Raw genomic sequence first — 22649 nt, 5'->3', positions numbered from 1 at the left:
AACAAACATCTTCATTGTATTACAGTGAAACCTTTTTTCTGCTAGGGAGCTAAGTGGCTCAGTGGATAGAGCACTGGGCCTTGAGTCAGGAAGACAGGAGTTCAAATCCGGCCTCAAACACTTACTAGCTGTGTGATCCTGGACAAGTCACTTAACTTCTGTTGCAGTTTCCCCAACTTAAAAGAAGGATAACAGTACCTACCTTAAAGGTTTGAGAGGATCAAATGAGATGATACTTATGAAACACTTAGCATATTGCCTGACAAATAGTAGGGGCTATACAAATGCTTATTCTCTTCCTTTCCTTTCCCTCCCTGACAAGCAGTCTTCACCCTCTGCTCTCAAATCAAAGATAGTTTCAAGGTTGAAGTAATTATGATATGAACAGTAGGAAAAGATGGGCCTGCAACCTATAGGAACTCCCAGATGAAGAAACTACCTTCGCATCCTATAGCCTTTAAACGATTGACTAGGCAACTGAGAAGTTAATTGACTTGGCCAAGTTCACACAGTCTGTATATGTCCAAGGCAGGACTTGGACCCCGACTCCCAGGCCAACTTTTTGCTCACCATGGTAATAGTCTTCTAAGGTTCTCTGAGATCAAAAGAAACAGGCCAGATCTCTCTCCACTATACCACATTGCCTTTGAACAATTAAAAATAAAAGAGGGCCCCCAACCCAAACCAGACAATCACAACTAAATTGGAAACAGATACTATAAATGCAGGAACACTCTATTTATTAGGTCAATAATTCATTTTTAGCAATACAATTACAGAATATCACAATGCTGGTTACAAACATACTCAATATGGTTTGATGGTTACAAATAATGTTGGGCACTACAAGTCTGTGCGAAGTATGATACGAAAGGTTATTCTTGACACAACAAAAAATTGTCTCCAAAATCTAGTAATGACCTAGGTATGTCTATATAAATTACTGTGGCACTATTAGTGGGGATTCTCACATAAGGTATTTTTAGTAAGCTGCTTTTAATAGTCAAGCAACTACTTTAATTTTTTAAAAAGAATCCCATTAAATTAAAATCCCCTGTAGCAATAAAGTATAAAAATAGTACTGAACCTGGTAATATTTAATAAATGTAGCATTCATTCACACCATAAGAGTAGAACTAAACTGTAAAGTTTTAGTTACCATGGCAACATAGCTTCCCATAAGAGGAATGTACATAAATGAAAAATGTTACACAAATGGTACCTGCAACAGTTATTTAGTGATCCAACACTTAACTTGTGCACCACAAACCAAGTTTTCTAGATATCTATATATATAGTATATATATATATATATATTTTTTTTCATCTTAAAATTTACCTTTGAAAAAAATGTGCACTTCAACAAACTCACTAAGGCCACTCATGCTATAGATACCTAAGATTGCAATTAAAGTATAGTATTGTTAAAAGCAAAATCATAACGCACACTCCTTCAAAATCACCAATAGGGAAAAACTGGTTTCAATGCCTAAAACTTTCCTGAGATTTGGGGACAAAAGCATATCCAGTGCTCTTCAATGTGTTGATTAATCTAGATTTCAGGGTTTTATCAAACTTTTTTTTTTTATGTTGGCAAGAATTGAGTTTCTCCAGAGCCAAAAGTTTAAACGTGCATTCACTTATGTGACATGAAATGAAACCCCAAAAGGAAATCTGGATTTACAAGTTAGCATTTTTTTCTGGCAAAAAGTTTTGTAGGCAGCACAGGCAACAAAATACAGGAATTTACAATCCAAGGAGCAGCTCTCACTGCTCACTGTTCTACTCACTGAATCCTTGTTTCAAATAAAGTTTATGCTAGTAGCTTGCGTGTCCTAGGCCTGTGTTTTCTGCTCAGTACTTTGCCAGCACATGGGATAACAGGAAGTAGAATATGCATTATCCTGCAGTATAGAAGAAGTGGAATTCAGCATGTGGGGGAATCATTTTTAGGATGTAAGCCATGACCCACTTTTCCTAAAAAGTTAGGCCCAACAAAAACTTTGTAAATCTTTCCCCTCTATCCTCACAAATAAAAATCCACCTTGTGTGCATTAAGTTTAAACAATAGGTATCTAGATAACAAACAGTAGTGAGTGTCCTTCTACAAAGCAGCGGCAGAGATTTGTTGGTAATAGGTGGTAAAAAATTGCTCTTAAGCAGAGCCAGCTTGGGGGAACCATAACAGCCCACAGCCTAAGAAAACATACTAACCCTTAATCTTAATGCAGGGCTGTATGGGGTGGGCTAGTGTTAAATGAGTGCTTATCAACACACTCAACTTCAGCAGTGCTAAATCTCAAATGGATGACTGAGGAAGAGAAGGAATAAAATTAGGGGAAGGGTAAGAAGAACCAGGTCCACTCATGAACAGGAATGTCCTCCTAAACCCTAAAGCTTTTGAACACAACAAAACATTAGAGAATTCACAAAAGTGAAATGTTTTTCAAGCACTGAGTAAGCACAACAGTTTTATTTCATTGAGGCCTTTACTCTTTTTTACGATCACATTCATCTCTTTCAATCATACAATGCTCCCCTATAAAAGGAGAAACCTTACACTTATCAGGGAACTGTTCCTCATTAACATCAGAAATTACTAAAATAAACTGACAAGTCCCTCTCTTTTTACCTTTTCTCTTTCTCTGAAAATGGGAACATTTGTATTAAATGATCAAGGTTAATGAATTCATGTAAACCTAGATCAAAGTGATATTAAGGGCTCAGTTTTATATCCTTTGAGGACAAAGGCAAAAATCCCAGGAAATACTGACACTGTTTTGAATGGAAATGGCATTTGGGTGCTATCACCTGAAATGTTACCCTCGAGCTAAGACTTTGGATAGGTCAGCATTTTATCACAGAATAAGTTAAATTCAGGAACTGACAATGAATTTTGGGGAAACTGCCTTTTGCTTGATTAAATTATTGGAGGTTCTGTGTATGTAACTCTCCCTCTAACCACCCCCCATCCCCAGAAAAACTGGTCAATTTTAAAACTTCATATTGAAGCATGGGAATATTGTGTTGAAAAACAATTTACATTAGTCATTCCTATGTTGCAAATACAACAAATGACTCTACAGACTAAAACAAGTATTAGTCTATCCTGTAAGTTATCTTTGGGGAAATTTAAGTAACTATTATTACTCATTTGGATAGAGCTGAACAGCTTGAATGGACTACAGCCCTTGGGAAACCCAGACAACTAGTAGGTTTTATAAAAAGCTAGCTTTTGACATCAGATTGCATGACTAGAACCAGTTCCACATTGTTTTGCTGACATGCCAATGCAATCAATTCATAATTAAAAATAATTAAGACACAAAATTTCTATATTAAACATTAATATCATTCTTATTAGGAATCTTTCCCTGCCCCCAGTCTCTCGCAAAACTATTAAGACTGAATAATAGTAACGTAAAACAAAACTTTGCTGAGTAATTTAAAGTGTCTAAAATCATTGATTTTTTTTTTTTTTTTTTTTTTGGCGCTTAACTTGGGAGATTCTTACATAGATTTCCACCCCATCCCTAATGCTAAAACAAAAACACAACCACTCATACAAGTATCACTCCAAGCTTCAGCTAGGAGTAAAATCTCAACAGCCAAATCATGAAAACCCCTGAAAATAGGGGGGAAAACTCAGACCCTTAACTATAGAAACACAATTTGTGCCACTATAATAAGAATTGAGGTAATAGCAGAAGAACTTTTTGTTTCTAAATTGCTACATGACGTGAACATTCTCAAATTTGTATATTACCTCAATATTAAATAACCTGACTGGTTTAATTAAAAAAAAAATCACCTTAAAACCTAACAAACAAAAATTAAGACAAGCTAGTGAAACAGGCATATAGTGTTAGGGGAGCTTTATAACTAACTGGTGCTGTCCTAGCAACAATGTGTCTGGTGATATGATCATTCATTCACTCCAGAAGTGACGCATCACTTCAAAGGCCTACTGTGCTGCGGGGGCATTCCTTCTCTATTCTTCCCTCTCCTCACCCCTTCTGCTACAAAAATGTACAGTGATATGAAGTCCCCATACGCAGATCTGGATTTGTCCACAAAACTATTTGCCAGCATACATATTACTGCCTCAGTTACTAGTAAGTTTATTTAACGTGAGTAGTGATGGGAGGGGTGGTGGCTGCAGTAGATATTTAAGCATCTCTAGGATCGCTTATGGAATCAACATTTGTGTACCTTTACTAAAGACATACCACTGCCAACTTCATTCCTAGTATTTTTTTAAAAAAACTATTACATGAATATAATTTTGCATATCATTGATCATCATACATCTAAATAAAATCATCCTACTGGTAAAATGTATATGCAGGGGCAGAAATATTAAATTAAAGCCACTGGTCCAAATAACCTCAGGCTATAAAGACTGGTCCTCTTTAGATCCTCCTGGTCCTGTCATGAAATAATATTAAAGTTTCTTGCTTTTGCTGTACCAAAGGAAAAAAAAAAACCAAAAAATACTCCCCTCCCCAAAAAACACCTCAAAAACCTGTGACTGCTGGTCTACCAGATCTTCTATTACTTACAGCTCAACACTGGTCCAGTTCAGATGACTTAACAGTCCTTCCCTTGCAACATAGTGTGATTCGTAACACATTTCTGGAATGGTTCTTCTATATTTTCCTTGGTAAGGCAGCCAAACCTAAGTTGGGACATCCCTCTTTCATTAGTACTTGTGGTTAACTTTTCTATATTGCATATAAAGACTGTTTTCCATAAAATCTTTTTACAATACAGTATTGAATACCTCCACATGGAAGAATTATTTGTTAAAAACAGTTGTTAAAATCATCCTTTCATAATAAGAATGCAACTCTTTTAAACTCTTAAATAGTTTTATTTAGGGTTTTTCTTGCAGGCTCTCTGCAAAATGACTTCCTTTGAAAAAGAAAAAAATAGGATCTTCTGATGTTTGTTCTACTAGGTTGAAAATGTGAGCCAGACTACTACACATGCTGTACATGCTGATAAGAAATTGAATACGCGCTTATTCCTACGGGCACTCTGTGAGACAGGGGTTACCCAAACAGGGTCTTCAATGGACTGGACCAGTGTTTCAACGCAAATTCCAGCCCCAGAAAACTACATGGTTTTGATTTCACAGTATGAATTCCCCTGGAATCTGGGAAAAGGTAAATTGGTTAATTGAGGTTCACCCTCAGCAGCTCTGTCCTTCAATATTCTGAGACATCAGGAAAGACTGAACCACTTCTTCAGTGGATTGCGGGCTGGTGTTTACATCTTCCAGAGCATCTGTCACTGAAAACTGACGATCCCGCAAGCGGTTCCAATTGGCAAGAATATTGTGGTATTCAAACACTTTCTCATAATTGCCAATTGAATTATAAAGTTTAATGAGACCTCGATAATCATACTCTAGTCCACTGTAGCCTTCACCAAAAAGTTTCTTCCCTAAAAAAAAAGAAAAAAAAGTAAAATTAGAAACTGGCAAAACTATAATCATGCATTTAATGAGAACAAATCAGTCTTTAATATTAGGTGGCTTCATTTTATTCTTTTGAAAGTTCAAATACCTAGACATTATTTATGGCTCTAGTTATATCTGTGCTTTCTTTGACTCCTAGTACTTTAAGTGGTTAGCTCACAAGAGGAAAATTTTTCTGAGAAAGCAGAAACAAACCATTTAATGGTAATAAGGAATGATTAGTCCATAAGATAGCTTTGGCCCTGGGCTTCACTTCATTCAGCCCTTAAAGTAAACAACAAGATGGAAGAGTCCTACTTATATCTATAATTACAAAAATGCAAGTAAGTCATTTGTCTTTAACAAAACCATCTTGAGAGAATATAAAATGGATCCTGCATGAAGGCCTAAGACAGCATGTGTGTATGTGTGTGTGTGTGTGTGTGTGTGTATACACGTGTGAATATATATTATATGTGTGTATACGTATATTATATTTGTTGCATGTATGAAATAGCGCTGTTACTTACCAATTTAAAAAGATGAATAGAATTTTCTATTTTTTTTAAGATGAAAACCCAGCTAATTTTTTTTTATAACACTGTCAAGAAATATTCCTAACAGAGGAATCAATGGGTAAAAGGCTAAATTACTTACTTATGCTGCCACTGATAGAAAAAAGATTCTCCAATTTAGCTTTCCTGGGTTTAAAGGATATCATCAAACATATCACCATAATTATTTATTATTATTATATGAATTATATAAACAATTATTGATTCAACATAGCTAAAATATGAATGATGTGTCAGATTTTTAAGTGACAATGAGAAAAAGATATCTTCATAGACAAGCAAATAAAAAGAGGCAGCCAATCACCTCCCATTTCTAAGTACATATTTCCCCACGTGAAGTTTAATACTGGCAGTAGAGAACAAGAAAATAGTGACAAATTATTAAATATCAAGTTATTTAATCTCATAAAACACTACTGAATGTGCAAAGATTTTAAAGCAATATGTTACTTTTTTTATTTGAGCATTATCTAAAAGCATACTCACATGATTATTTTAAACTAGTATTTTAAATATCCTGTACTAATCTAGAACATTCTATGGTAAAAAGAAATTGAGTCCAAAAGTAAAGCACAGGAGTCCAATTTATGTAAACTGTATGACTCTTGCATGCTCCTGTAGTAGTTTCTATCTGTAGCAGTTCTAAGATGATTAAAACTTTTGCAATGTAATTCTTCCTATCAAAAATATTGTATGCAATGTTGCTCAATTTAATCAATGACTGGAAAAAAGTTAAATGACGTACCAATTGCTATTGATCTCAAGTAAAGTTTCTCTGCGTTTTCATATTGATTCATGTCATAGTTATACAAAGAAGCCAGATGTCCCACTGAAAGGGCTACTTCATAATCTTCTTGACCAAGAAGTTGTTCTTTAATCTGAATTGCTTTGATGTGCATTTCTTCTGCTTCCTGAAATATAATTAAGCCAAGATCCATCAAAATACAGAACCACAAGGCATTTCTGGAATTTTAAGGAGTGGAAAGGGCCTCAGAGGTTTAATTCAACTGCTACCTGAAGCAGTCATTCCCTCTATAAAATCAGGCAAACTGCCATCCAGTTTTTAAATGAAAATTTCCAGGCATAAAGAACTAAGTTATAGTTGCTCTCCAGTTTAGCAGCTTATTCCCAATAAAGAAGTTTCCCCTCAAGGGGAACCATTAAGTTCATAAAACACATTCATTCTGAAGTTTTTGTGCTGCCACAGTGTATATGGACTATTTCAAATGCATTAATTTCTGTGGAGTGGTTTAAAAGTACCAGGGAAACAAAATGCATTATACTCTTACACAAAAATCACTGTTCCAGGTACAAAAGGGGAGATAAATTTTTAGCTAAAGATACCACTACCTTAAATTTTCTCATAGACTGATAAAGTCTTCCAAGGTTGCCATAGTGTTTTGCAGTCTGAACATTAAACTCCCCAAAAGCTTTTTTAGCCAGTTGGAGTGAAGACAGATGCAAATCGTGAGCTTCTTGAAGCAGCCTCTGCTCAGTTTCCTTATTATGACAGTCGATTGCAATCTCCTCCAAAATAAGTGCTGAAAAAACAAAATTATTATATTTCATGGCTAAAAATCAAACACAGCATTCAGAAATTCACACTATCTATCAAATCACTTACACTTTTTCTTTTTTTAGAAGAATGGGCCAAAATGATTTAGAGTTATCCAACAGTAAATATATTTTGAAAGATTTGCTTAATATCTGTCACCATTTAATCTCCATTTCACACACAGCATTGGAAACAATGACAAATTTGTTCTTGTCTTATGTTAGGCTCTTAGTCTTTCAGAGGTCAAAATTAAGGCAGCTACTGTACAGGTAGTTCACACCATCCTGGTGAATTTTGCTTGAGTGCAAATTTATCAATGTGATTATTTTAAACAGAAAAGATAAACCAAATAAAAATTCTAAATGTGTATTAAAGGAGAGACTGGCAAAGCTCTAGTAAAACCTGTGAAATCACATATTGTAACATCCAATCTCTAACCATATGTCAATGAAATGAAATGAACTCCTAAACATACATACGGTTGGGTTCTAAGTTAACTAAAGAAGTCAACTCCCTGGAGCTACAACAAAAGCTCAAAAACTGAGGCACAAAGACAAATTTGACCATATGTTTGCAATAGGGTTGGGAAGAACCAACATTAAAATTAATATAAAATATTTCCAGTATCTGGCATTTAAGAAATTCTGACAAGAAAACAATCACTATCTCTATCATCTCAAGCAATTAGTACAAATAACTTCCCCTACAAAATTTTAAAATATAATTAATCTATAATGCTCCTCCAACAACTTTGTTATTAACCATTAGAAGTCCTTTATTAGACTTTTAGTCAATCATTTAAAAAGAGTATTTTATATTGCCTAGCATATTATAAACAAAAAGTAGATACACAGCAGCCTGTCTAACCAGACCAAAAGAAATTATTCCAATCTTAAATGCCATAAATCCTTCATTTTAAACTATTAACAAATCAAATTAGAAAAGGTACCTTTCACTCTCTTTGAGGAAGCCAACAGAAGATGGTCTTCTGGAAGGATATGATTGATGATTCCAATGGCTCGTTCTGCATGGAATCTGTAACAAAGTTATATCATTTTATGTTCAATTAGTCTGCAGCTTTTAAAACAAAATCCTCTATCTGTAATACTATGATGGTGAAAAAATCTATTGGGCATTTAAAAGGAGAGTGATGGCACACAATCTGTTGAATTTTATTTAACTATTTAGCAACAAATTTATAACACTGTCCTTGGGATCTTCACGAGAGAAGCAACCAAATCATTAACATAAGAAATAACTTTATTAATGGGCTCTTTCATCAGAGTAAAAATTAAACTTTTTGGACAGGGTCCAAGAGAGATGTACCTCATACCTTTTGTTACAGCAAAACTTGGTATTATTTTCACTGTACATGTGCCCAGTGTCTTCTGACAAAAGTGGATATGAATATCTCATATTAGTATTAAAATACAAAATCTAAATGAAGAATTTGATCTATGATCCTATGAAAATTACAACCTTTCTGGGCCTCAGATTCTCATCTGTAAAAAAGAAGAGGTTGGCCTATGTAGTTTCTAAAATCCCTTCCAGCTCTAAATCTATGATCCTAGAAACTAAACAAACTATGATGATATTAAATGATTAGAAATATATTTCAAGCCTTCTTCCAACTGTGTAAGAGAATTTTGAGTTTCTTAGACCATTATGATGTAATGTCTAGTCCAGGGGTTGTTAATCTGAGAATGAAGGTGCCCATGTTTTGTTTTTAAAATATTTTGATAACTATTTCAATATAAAAATAATTGGTTTCCTTTGTAATTCATATTTATTTTATGTATTTAAAAACATTATTATGAGAAAGGACTTATATAAGATTCACTAAGACTCCCAAAGGTGTACAAGACACAAAAATTGTTGAGAACCTCAGTACTAGAGATGTGATACTTGCTCTCAAGGTCACACAGGTCCTCTCAGTAGCAGAGTTGGAATGTGAAACCAGGTTCTTCAATTTCAAATCCAGTGGGGGGTCTATTCAATTATTCTATGCAGTTTCTCTTCAAGTTGGGGGAGTATGGGATACAAATTTATTTTGTAAAGTGAATTTCTTCCAAAAACACTAGATGAAACTACTGCCCCAGAGGGCTTCCAGGACTTTTTCCTTTGCTGGAGAGGAATTTAAGTACTTACAGTGCATTGTCAAATTTTCCAGAACTATATTGGTGAACATAAGATGAATAAGCCAAGTCTTCATGTGCAGTGGCTACATGGATATTTTTTCCTCCAAATACTGACTGTCGAATATCAAGGGCTGTCTGAAATATTTGTTAAAAGAAATCCTACTTAATCAAGAATACTTACAAATCACTATAGAATTTAACTAACCATAACATGTATATATGGTTACAGGAAATTATATATTGCTATTCATGTTTTATGAGTCATATAATATCTACAGTACAGCTCCTTACATTTTAAAACTATACATGTACTGTTTTTTAAAAATACAAATGAAAACAGACATGCATATGTTTAATTTTTAAAGACATTTTGACTTAAAGGATAAAGAATGAACTTACAAAAATGGTTCATGTAGGAACTTCTTTATCAATCTAACTTTTTTCTATTTCTTAGGGAAGGTAACTTGTATACTTTGACTACTTAATAATAGCTATGTTTTCCTTGCAGCAATTAAGGTAATCATAACAATACTGATTCCATAACTCTAGAGTGATATTTAATAGGTAACAATACCATCATAACAAATGAAAGGAAAATATCTCTAGATATTCAAATCAGTATTAATTATAATACTTCGCTTTCATCTAAAAACAAAAACTATTCTAATGAAATAAGCTGCTCATCTTTAAAATAATTATTCAAGGGAATTAAAAAATAGTTATTCATTGAAAGTGATTACTTACCAGTGGACCAGGCCCATCATTTGCAAACTACATGGTAGATTACACTTGGGGAATCCAAGAATTGTGAATTTTTAACGTACCTGATAAATTGCAACAGACTGGCAGATATTATCTACATTGAGTAAGTAAAATCCATAATCTAGCAGTGTATCTGAGTATTTTGGGTGCTTGGCTCCAAAATGTTCCCTGTAAAAATACGCAAAATTAGAATCTAGGGGCTCAAGAGATGTATTTTTAAAACTATTTTCCCCTCTTAATACTTAAAAAAAAATTTCCACTAAACTCTGGATTTATTACAGGGTAATATGCTTTTAATAATGATGACTTACCGTGCTAAGTACACTGCATGTTTTATTAACTGTTCTGCCTTCTTAAATTCACGTTTTACTACACAAGCCTAAAGATTGAGGGAGAAAAACCATTAAATATTTTCAACATAAATGGCTAAACTAATTGACATTAAAAACAAAAAATTTCTTTTTGGTAAAATATAAACTATATTTCACAAAGAATATGATTTATACACTTCTGCTGTTTATAAAAGCAAACTATCTGTAAGAACACAGCTGACAGAGTAAGGACAGGAAGGCAAGCTAGTTCAATTACTAATAAAAGGCCATTCTAAATAATGTCCATTATGAAGCTGTTGGTCCCATTCTGCAAGGGCATCTGCAAAAAGTTCAATGTAGTAGGTGCTATACAGACTTTTACAGCTATAGAGTACTTCATATATTGATCTTTTTCCCCCTTCACTTTAGTCTAAATTCTATTATCTACTTTGGTATTGTACTGATGTTCACATTCTTTTCATTCTGATCTAAGATTTGTTGTATTAACCTTTGGTCAGCTCCTAAAGTTTTTCCTATTGTTTTATCATTTGTGTTTTGAACTGTGAAAGTAGTAGTTTCTTATGAATCTATTTCCTATTATCTTTGGCATTTTTTAAATTCATTAATATATACCATTTATCTGGATCAAACACATGTTTACATTTTATAATATTAGCATTTATGTCATTTATGTGGATTAAGAAGTAATTAGGCCTTAATAATGGGATTTTTTTGAAAAATCCCCTTTTATGGTTTGAAGAAATTACAAACATAGACACAGCTATTCAATCCAAAATGTAACTGTTTGAATAAATTGTATTTCTGAAAGAATTTTGTCTTTTTGTTTTTTAAATTATATATCCAATTATATTTATATATTATATATTAAATATATTCGTATGTATACTAGCCAAATATATATCCATACATATATATATGCACACATACACACACACACATATGTATATATGCAATTACATGTAAAAAGAACTTGTTCTTTTTGTATTTAAAATTTGAGGTTCCAAATTCTCTCCCCCCTCCCTTCCACGAGATGGTAAGCAACTTGCTATCAAATATACATGTACAGTCATGCAAAACACATTTCTATATTAGTCATGTTGTGAAAGAAAATAGGATGCCTCATCCCCCCCCAAAAAAATAAAGGGGAAAAAAGTTCTTTTTTTCAGATTCACATTCCAACGGCTTTTTCTCTGGAGGGGGATATCATTTTTCATCATAAGTCCTTTGGAATTATCTTGCTAAAAAACAAAACAAAACTAAGTCATTCACAGTTGATCATTGTATAATACTGCGGTTACTATGTACAACGTTCTCCTAGTTCTCATCTTAAGTCTTTCCAGGTTTTTCTGATAGCATTCAGCTTTGTCATTTCCTATAGCACAATAGTATTTCGTTATAACCACATACCACAGCTAGTTCAGTCATTTCTGAATTGATAGGCAACCACTCAATTTCAAATTCTTAGCCACTACAAAAAGAGCTGCTATAAATATTTTTGTACACATAGGTCCTTTTCCTTTCCTGATATATTAGCCAATCTGCATTGTTTTGATTTGTATTTCTCTAATCAATAGTGATTTGTAGCATTTTTAGAGTATTCTTTTAAAAAATTTATTTATTTTTAGTTTTTAAGATTCACTTTCATAAGATTTTGAGTTCCATATTTTCTCTCCATCTCTCCCCTCCCCCATCCCAGATGGCATGTAATATGATATAGGCTCTAAATATACATTCATATTGAATCTATATTCATACTAGTCATGTTGTAAAGAAGAATTAGAATCAGTGAGAGAAACCATGAGAAAGAAGAAACAAAAAAAGGAAAAAAAGAGAGCGCAAGTAATATGCATCAATCAACTCAGATTCCATAGTTCTTTTTCTGACTTATTTTCCATCATGAGACCTTTGGAGTTGTCTTAGATCCTTGCATTGCTAAGAAGAGAGAAGTCTATTAAAGTGCTTTATCTCACATTGTGTCTATTACTGTGTACAATATTCTCTTGCTTCTGCTCATTTCACTCAGTATCAGTTCACTCAAGTCTTTCCAGGTTTTTGTGAAGTCTGCCTGCTCATCATTTCTTATAGCACAATAGTATTCCATTACATTCACATACCACAACTTGTTCAGCCATTCCCCAACTGATTGGAATCCCATTAATTTGCAATTCTTTGCCACCACAAAAATAGCTGTATAACATTTTTTCATATGACTATAGTTTTGAATTCTTCTGAAAAGTACATGTTCATATCCTTTGACCATTAATCAGTTGGGGAATGAATTGCATTTTCTTATAAACTTAACTCAGTTCTCTATATGTTTGAGAAATGATGCCTTTACTGGAGAAACTTGCTGTAAAGTTCTCTCCTTAATCCCAGTTTTCTGCTTTCCTTCTAAACTTGGCTGCATTGATTTTGTTTGTGCAACCCCCTTTTAATTTAATGTAATTTGGATGCCATGTTATTTGCTGCACATATGTTTATATTTAGTGTTGATATTACTTCACTGTCTACAGTAGCAAAATGGAGTTTCCCTGCTTAACTCTTTTTATTAGATTTTTTTGCTTTTTCTTTTAGTCTGAGATCATGATTACTATCACTGCTGTCTTTTTTACTTCATGGGAAGCACAGAGATTCTGCTTCAGTCCCTTGTACCTTTATTGTAGGAGTGTCTCTTTGCTTTAAGTGTGTTTCTTGTAAACAACATATAGGATTCTGGTTTTGAATCCACTCTGCCATCTGCTTTCATTTTATGGGGGAGTTTATCCCATTCACATTCAAAGTTATAATTACTGAGGATTTCCCTCCATCCTACTTAATTCCCCTATTTCTCTATCTTTTTCTTTTCCATTCTTCTGATTTTTATTACTTCTTGACATCTCATCAGCTTCCATTTGCCCAATTCTAATTTTTAAGAAATTATTTTCTTCAGTGAGTTTTTGTATCTCCTTTTTCATTTGCCCAATTTTGCTTTTTAAGGAGTCCTTTTCTTTAATGAGTTTCTGTACATCTTTTTTTATTTGGACAATTCTGCTTTTTAAGGTGTTTTCTTCAGTGGATTTTTGTGCCTCTTTTACCATTTGGTGCATTGTTTTTTAGGGTGCTATTTTTCCTCTAAAACCTTTGAGATTAATTCACATTTTTTTTTCAGGCTTTGCATAAAGACATTTTGACATTACTGTCTTCTGAGTTTGTATTTTAATAATGTTCCCTGTCACCACACTAATTTTCTATGGTTGGGTTCTTTTGTTGTTTGCTCATTTTTCTAGCCTATTTCTTGACTTTTATGTTATGTTAAAGTTTAGCTCTGCTTCAGGTTTTTCTGTGCTGCTGTTTTCAGTGCTAGTTCAGAGGGGTTAAGGTGGTGGTGTTTAAATTTTCAGGTCCTTCAAGGTAGTAAGTATGATCTAAGGAGAGGCGTGGTCACTGTTCTCCTGGCCTCTGAGTGACCACAAGTACTCTTTTCTGCCCTGCAACTGTGACTCTTGCTAGTTTTCTTCCTTTCCCTGGGTCTATAGCCCAGAATCAGAAATGAACAATACAACTGAGTCTTGCCCCTAGTGCCAGCAAAGGGTCTCATATAATCTCCTTCTGACCAACTGTCTGACCTTCCCTTAGCATCTATAGACTGAGAGCTCTGGAAGCTGCTGCACCTGATGTAGTGCTAGCTTCCTAGGACACAGCCTGAGCCGCACTGTGCTACACTATCAGCCCAGTGAAACAGACCTTTCCTAACAACCATCTAAATTGTGCTGAAAAACTTTCACCCTATCCATTTGCTGATTCTGTGACTTTAGAATTTGTTTTGAGGAGTTATACTAATGTTATGTGAAGAGGAATTTGGGAAAACTCAGGCAAGTATTTGACTTTACCATCTTGGTTCTGCCACTTTCTTCCCCATCTTGTTTTCTGAGCAAAGACTTAGTGATATTTCTGTCTTTTAATTATATTGAAAATCCCTATGATTAAAACTCACAGGCTACCAAAGCAGAATCTCTCTTCCTTGCTTACCTGCAGCCATGCTAATTTCATTTCCCTCAATGTTCCTATCTCATTCTCTTCCCTTTTATTGTGTCCACTAAAACTGTTTCACTGGTAACAAACTGCCTTTCCACTTCCTTGCAATTACTTGAGCCCCTGCATCATATATACACTCTAACCTTGACCCTCCTTTCTCCAGCACTTTTACTCATACTCTGGGCCTTTTAGAAATAAACATGCTTCTGTCTCCTCACTACTACTTGCAGATTCTCTGTCACTTGACAACCTTTTCTCCTTTGGAATGCATTTTATTTAGACATATTGTCCCTACTTGGTCCTGTCTAATCTCTAAATCTTCCTACTTCCTAGCAGCTATTATCTACCAACCACCATGTCATTCTCACTCCTTTCTCAAGGAGTTCAATATTTAGCTCTATTTCCCAATCCTCACACTTAGGGTCTTCTAAAAATTACATTCTGAGTCTCAGAAAGTCTTGACACTTTGTCAACCTCCAATTTCCAATGACCAAAGCAAAAGATGACAAAAATGCAAAATCACAATTGTTGGAAAGACTATGGGGAAATAGGTACACGAATGTACTGTTGAAAGAGATATGAATTAGTCTAGCCATTATGGAAAATTTGGAACTATGCCAAAAATGTTAGTAGGTGTTATCTTTCGACACAGTGATAGTACCCAGAGAGATCTAAGAAGAAGGAAAAGCAACCCTAATGTTCAATAATGTTCTATATATATATATGTAGATAGATAGATATAGATATAGATGATATAGATATAGATATATAGTAGTCTTTTGGTCACGGAAAACAAGTAGAAACTAAAGGTGTTGACCATTAATTGCATAAATGAAGGTAATAAAATAGTATTGTGCCATAAGAAATGAGAGAAAGATTTCTATGAGCTAATAATGCAGAGTGAAGGGAATAAAATCAGAATTATAATAACAATTTAAAGACAAACAACTCTGAAAGACTTAAGAACTCTGATTAACACAATAAGTAGTCACCATTCCAAAGGACTCATAATGAAAGGTGATGGATTTAAGGAGTAAAATGAAAATATCTTTTTGGATATGGCCAAGGAAGGAATCTGTTTTGCTCAGTTAGGAATATTCTTTTTACAAGAACTTTTTCTTCTTTCTTGTTTTCTTTTTTCCAATGGGGAGATGGATAGAACTGAAAAACAATTAATTCTAATTTTTTTTTCCAAGTTCATGTTATTTTCCTCCAATGTGAGGTAGGCTCCTAGAGGGCAGTCACAGTATTCCTTTTGAATTTATTTTCTAAATTACATAACACAGTAGGCACTTAATAAAGGCTTATTGAATAAATAAAAGTGATCATCTGATGAGATGCATTTACTTCTTAAGCCATAGTCGACTAAACCATCCTTATCCTTAAAAGATCAATACATTTCTCTAAGTATCTCTCCTTCCCTGGGAAAATCTGCTCATTGGCAAGATCTAGCTGAGTAAGATGGCACAAGAGCAAATAAGACAAAGGTTACTGGCCAAGTACACAAAACTAATCAGAACAATTCCATTCATATCAAAAACTTCAGAACAATGCTGTTCCTTCAAAAAGAAGGAAGGTGCAAACACACCAACCGATTACCTTGGCAGAAAAAAGCAATCAATCAACCACAATATGAAAAGAATTATTTAAAATCTCAGTCTAGTAGAGGTAGAAAAACATTTTTATTTCAGATTCAATGATTTAACATTACTATTAGGGTGGATCATCTCACATGTTGTGCATAAACTATGGTAAAAATTCTAATTCATTTTTTGTGCATAAGATATATGGTCAATTCTACAGTGGAAGATTTTAAGTAGACAAATAACTACTCTGCCACAGTTTACCAGGAAGATATCATGTTACAAAACCAAATATATAATATAAAGTTAAAAATTAACAGTGTTTTTTTAAAGTTTGAAAATACTTTTAAGTGAACTAACAAATGAACTTTAAATTCACCTTTGAAGCTTGTCGTAAAACATCCACGACTACTTTGACTGGCAATCCAACTGTGATTTCCTTCATAGCTTCTATGCACCATTTGTAAGCCTACACAAGACAAATACTTACATAAGCAGCACAAACAGAAAGCATTTAATGAAAATGAATTTAGGTGAATGAGACAATATGATACAAAAGAGTGGCAAGAGGAAAAATGAAAACAAAATACAACTCAAATAATTCTACGATAAAAACAATTGCTCCAAGTAACATCCATTTTTTTCTCAGTTTTGAACATACTACTCTTAATCTGAAAGAATTGCTCTTGTTGAAAAGTAACAATGTTATAGGCAAAACAACTGAATCAAGGGATACACATAGGATTATTCCTAATAGTAAGATGCCAACACAGTATGACTACAAGAACAGAGATGAGGTAACTAGCTGAAAAATAAATAGAATAGTCAAAAACAAGACTATTCTTTATTACCATTTTATTATCCTGATTTTAACTTCCCTTCCAAGAATCTGTATATTTACTACACTAAATATATATTCATATTTAATTCCTAGAAGTAAATGACCATCCGAAATTTTGAAAACTACATAAAAACTTTGTGTTGGCTTATGACCAGTAAAGTGTGGTACCAAGGGCCACCTCCCAAAACAACCATGACCATTAGAAGTAGCTTAAATTATTTAAAATTTACTTAACATTTTTTCCATTTTAACTAAATATTCTTTCAATCAAAGAAAAATCCATCCTTTTGCCCTCCCCAGATCAAGAAACAAAACAAAATCTGTTAAGCAAAACAAATTCCCTTAGAGATAGTTTTATCAAAACTTTGACTAGAACTATAAGCAGTAATAGCAGTTGACCAAGAAAAACACAATTGTTTTTCCTCACAAGACAAGAATAGGATTTTAACAAAGCATGCAAGCCTAGTCATGATTCAGTTTTCACATTAAAACTTATAATAAAAGTCCACCCAAATTGCATCTACAATAAATATAACTATTATAATGTTTGCAAATTCTTCCAAAAATACAGCCTGCCCCAAAATAGCAGTTAGTTAGGTATCTATCATGTTGAAATGTTAATTTAAAAATACAGCAATAAATAAAAAACTACCTACAAACAATTTTCCTTACAAAAATTCTGCAAAGAAGGCTATCACCCCAATTTTACCTGTGAAGAAACTGAGGCTTGAGAGAGGTTAACAATCCTGCCAGGGGAGGAGAACCTGTGGCCCTCTAGGTCCTCAAGTGAAGCCCTTTGGCTGAATCCAAACTTCACGGAACAAATCCTTTTATTAAAGGGCAGACCCAAGGACCTAGAAAGCCACATGTGGCCATGAGGCTGCAGATGCCCCACCTTCGGTCCTTGCCTAATGGTTACACTGTCATTAAGTATAATAGCCATGAATTGAACTAACATCTCATGACTCCAAAACCAGTGCTATTTCCAACATATTCCATAACTTTCAATATGTCAGCTGTGTCTTAAGCAAACTTAATACATGAAAAATCTGGATTTATAAGACAAATAAGAAAAGAGACAGTTATTTGCTTTATAAGACTTTAAAAACAAGTTCTTAAGAATGCAAGGTGTTAATTTTATTTATAAAATGTTTATTTGCAGGGGTTGGAGCCAAGATGGCAAAGCAGAAGCAGCTCTGTAAGAGCTCTCCCTCCAAATCCCTCAAAAAATATGTAAAAAAACCGACTCTAAACAAATTCTAGAGCAGCAGAAGCCCCAAAATGACAGACTGAAACAAATTTCCAGCCCAAGACAATGTGGAAGATTGACAGTAAGGGTTTATTGCACCAGGCTGGGAGCAGAGGGCAGTTTGGCAGCATGGGCCACGTTGGCAGAACTAGAGCAGGCCTTAGGGGACTGAATAGCTGGCAGCTGCTGCAGTTTCCAGACTTCTCAATTCCCAAACAACAAAGACAGCTTCATAGGCCAGTTGGAAGGGTCTCTCACCTGGCTGAGAGGCAAGTGTGGTCTGGTCCCAGCCCCAGCACAGAAGCAGTCACTGCTGAAGCAGAGGTTACTTCTGGAGCCCTACACTTAACAAAGAGCTCAAAAGTCAAGTAAATGACTGGGAAAATGAGGAAATGGGAAAAAAAGAAACAAACTATAGATTCTTACTTTGTCAGGGGAGAGGTATTTTTTTGTCATAGATGCTGAGAAACATCAAAACATATAACCAGAAGACAACAAAATCAAAGCTCCTCCATGCAAAGCCTCCAAGAAAAATATTAATTGGTCTCAGGCCATAGAAGAGCTCAAAAATGACTTTGAAAATCAATTAGGAGAAGTAAAGGAAAAATTGGGAAAAGTAATGAGAGTCATACAAGAAAATCATGCAAAACAAGTCAAAAGTTTGCCAAAGGAAACTCAAAAAAATGCTGCAGAAAATAACACTTTAAAAAACAGACTTAACCCAAATGTCAAAAGAGGTCCAAAAAGCCAAAAAGGAGAAGAATGCAAAGCAGAATGAGCCAAATGGAAAGAGGTCCAAAAGCTCACTGAAAAAAGCAATTCCTTCAAAATTAGAATGGAGCAAATGGAAGCTAATGACTTTATGAGAAATCAAGAAAGTAGAAAACAAAACCAAAATAATGAAAAAATAGAGGACAATGTGAAGTATCTCACTGGAAAAGCAACTGACCTGGAAAACAGATCAAGGAGAGATAATTTAAAAATTATTGGACTACCTGAAGGTCATGAACAAAAAAAGAGCCTAGATATCATCTTTCACGAAATTATCATGGAAAACTGCCCTGATATTCTAGACCCAGAGGGTAAAATAGAAATTGAAAGAACCCACCAATCACCTCCTGAAAGAGATCCCCAAAGGAAAACTCCTAGGAATATTGTAGTCAAATTCCAAAGTTCTCCAGGTCAAGGAGAAAATATTACAAGCATCCAGAAAGAAACAATTCAAGTACTGTAAACACAATCAGTATAAGATAGTAAAGCAGCTTCTATACTACAGGATAAGGGGCTTGGAATATGATATTCCAGAGGTCAAAGAAGGTAGGATTAAAACCAAGAATCATCTACTCAGCAAAACTGAGTATAATACTTCAGAGGAAAAAAAATGGAATTTCAATGAAATAGAGGACTTCCAAGCATTCTTGTTGAAAAGACCAGAGCTGAATAGAAAATTTGACTTTCAAATACAAGAATGAAGAGAAACATGAAAAGATAAAGACGAAAGAAAAGCCTTAAGGGACTTATTAAAGTTGAACTATTTACATTTCTACATGGAAAGATGATGTTTGTAACTCATGAGACCTTTCTCAGTATTAGGATAGAAGGAGGAAATGTATATATATGTACGTACATATGTATATGTACATGCATATATATGTATGCATGCATGTATGTATATGGAGAGAGACAGACAGAGGGCACAAGGTGAGCTGAATATGAAGGGATGATATCTAAAAAATAAAATCAGGTGTTGAAAGGAATGTAATGGGAGAAAGGGAAAGGCAGAATGCAGTAAATCATCTCACATAAAAGAGACAAGAAAAAGCTTTTACAATGGAGGGGAAGAAGGGGAAGAAGAGAGGGAATAAGTGAGCCTTACTTTCATAAGATTTGGCTTCAGGAGGGAACCTCCTGATACACACTCAAATGAGTATGGAAGTTTATCTTACTCTATAGGAAAGTGTGGTGGGGGGGAGGGGATAAGAGAGGGGGAGAATAAAAGAAGGGATGACAGATTGGGGGAAGGGGCAATCGGAAACAAACACTTTGGTAGAGGGACAGGTCAAAGGAGAGAACAGAATACATGGAGAGAGGGAAAGGATAGAAGGAAATATAGTTAGTTTTTCACAACATGACTGTTATGGAAGCGTTTGAATGATTACATATGCATAACCTATATGGAATTGCTTGCCTTCTCAATGAGGGTGGATAGGGAGAGGGGAAGGGAGAGAATGTGGAATTTAAAAATGAATGTTAAAAAATGCTTTTAAATGCAGCTAGGAAATAAGATATACAGACAATGGGATATAGAAATTCATTTTGCCCTACAGGAAAATAGAAGGGAAGGGGTTAAGAAGAGGGGAGGTGATTGAAGAGAGGGCAGATTGGAGGAAAGGATAAGCAGAATACACACTATCCTGGGGTGGGGGTTGGAGGGAGATGGGGAGAAAATTTGAAATTCAAAATTCTGTAGAAATGAAATGTTGAAAACTGAAAATAAATTAATAAATTAATTGAAAAATGTTTATTTGCATTAAAATTTTTCAGGAACACATCTATAATGCATAGCTGCTGAAAAAAGACTAAAGTTATATTTTCTTCAATAAAAAGATGGTTTTGTTTACTCTGCAACAAGTGAGGACGTACATATCTAAAACCCCACCCACCACTACCCCAAGAATACTCACCTCATCATAATGACTTTTTGCAAAGAGTAAAGCACATAATTCTCCATAGAGAGCAGCTTTGTTTGCCTGCTGGCCATGTTTTGCAAGCTTGTCCATGTAAGATTGAGCTAACTTGAAAGTTTCTTCACCCAAATGATATTTACAGTTTCCATTTCGAACATGTAACAGCCTATTTAGAAAAAGAGTTTCAATATTTTTTTTTTAGAAAATGATTTGTATTTATTCCTGTTTTGTTCTTTCCAATCACTATGATTATACAAATGTGGAAAAGAATTCTGTTGTCTGATTTATTGACAAGTCAATGCTATGGACAACAAACAAAATATGAGGACAATAGGTTTCCTTCAGAATAATAGCAATAGATGCAGTTAACCAAGAGAAACATAAGTGTTTTTCTTATAAGGCAGGAAGGAGAAAAGAACTTAAGTCATGAGAGTCTGGTCATAATTCAGTTTTCTCATTATAAGTTACAATAAAAATCTACCCAAATTGCATTTATAATAAATGTTTATTATAAACGCAAAATCTTCCCGAAAATACAGCCTGTCCCAAACAGCATTTAGTTAAGGAATTTATCATGTTGAATGATGAAATATCATTTAAAAATATAGTAATAAAACATAAACAAGAAAAATGACTTAAAAAATTTTACTAGTAAAAAGGTTAAGTTGGAAAGTCAAATGACTGTGTAGTAGCAAAAGTATTATCCAATTCTGGATAATATTCTTTAATTTTAGAACATTTGGAAGAGCTCTAGTTTTTATTTGAAAAACTCTGACAAATTATACCCAATTTTTAATACCCCCCAATTGTATCTAAGAGAATTACTGTCTGTATCTCATTTTCAACAGTTAAAACCTATACCAGTTTAAATGTTACTAGAGAATACTATTAACTGTTTTCATGGACATGTTTATTTCCATCCAAGTTCAATTTCTTTTGTTCCTCTCTCTGCTGCGTACTGACATGATGCCAGGAGAGTGACTAGGAGATCAACAATGTGACTGAATGACCAAACTAAACAAGTCATGCTAGATGTTTCATAATGACCTTTTAAATAGTCGGAGTGGACTGTGACAATGACAGAGATCTACGTACCTATCTTAATGCAGCATAGAACATAATGTCCATAATTTTGAAGGCAGTGTCTATTTATGTGAGAAATTCACAGTTACCATGGAGGGAACTAAAGTACAATACCATTTAAAGGTATTCTCTAGCTTCAAATAGCAATGCATGGATGGGTTGGTAATTTTTCACTATATGAACATGTAAAAGCAAATTAAAGCAAAAGATTTTAGGCAGGTTATAATTCATTTCTTTAAAAACACCATAAAAAAAATTATATTAAATCCAAACCCTAAGAAAAAATACATAAAACTAATTTCTAGGAGGTTGAGACCAGGTTCCATTTGGCTCTAGCCAATAAACTACAGATAAAATATAATAGTTAAA

The 22649-nt window shown here is 34.1% G+C and overlaps 1 protein-coding gene across 4 annotated transcripts in view; it reads right to left on the bottom strand.

The window, feature by feature from the left end:
* Window positions 1-723: 723 nt before the first annotated feature.
* Window positions 724-22649, bottom strand: part of APPBP2 (amyloid beta precursor protein binding protein 2) — a 95184-nt gene continuing 73258 nt past the window's right edge. For 3 of the 4 annotated variants that reach the window (XM_072637745.1, XM_072637746.1, XM_072637743.1), the window contains 9 exons: window positions 21195-21363; window positions 16800-16889; window positions 10803-10870; window positions 10554-10659; window positions 9740-9864; window positions 8541-8626; window positions 7387-7577; window positions 6782-6947; window positions 724-5448 (listed from right to left, as the gene is read on the bottom strand). In XM_072637745.1, the coding sequence (XP_072493846.1) occupies window positions 5195-5448; window positions 6782-6947; window positions 7387-7577; window positions 8541-8626; window positions 9740-9864; window positions 10554-10659; window positions 10803-10870; window positions 16800-16889; window positions 21195-21363 (1255 nt within the window). In that variant the 3' untranslated portion in view covers window positions 724-5194. The remainder of the gene's footprint in view (window positions 5449-6781; window positions 6948-7386; window positions 7578-8540; window positions 8627-9739; window positions 9865-10553; window positions 10660-10802; window positions 10871-16799; window positions 16890-21194; window positions 21364-22649) is intronic. The other variant, XM_072637744.1, reaches the window with a different exon arrangement.

This window comes from Notamacropus eugenii, chromosome 2 (genome assembly GCF_028372415.1).
Source record: "Notamacropus eugenii isolate mMacEug1 chromosome 2, mMacEug1.pri_v2, whole genome shotgun sequence".
NCBI lineage: Eukaryota > Metazoa > Chordata > Mammalia > Diprotodontia > Macropodidae > Notamacropus > Notamacropus eugenii.
The sequence above is the reverse complement of the archived record's forward strand: the minus strand, read 5'-3'. Positions and strand labels throughout refer to the sequence as shown.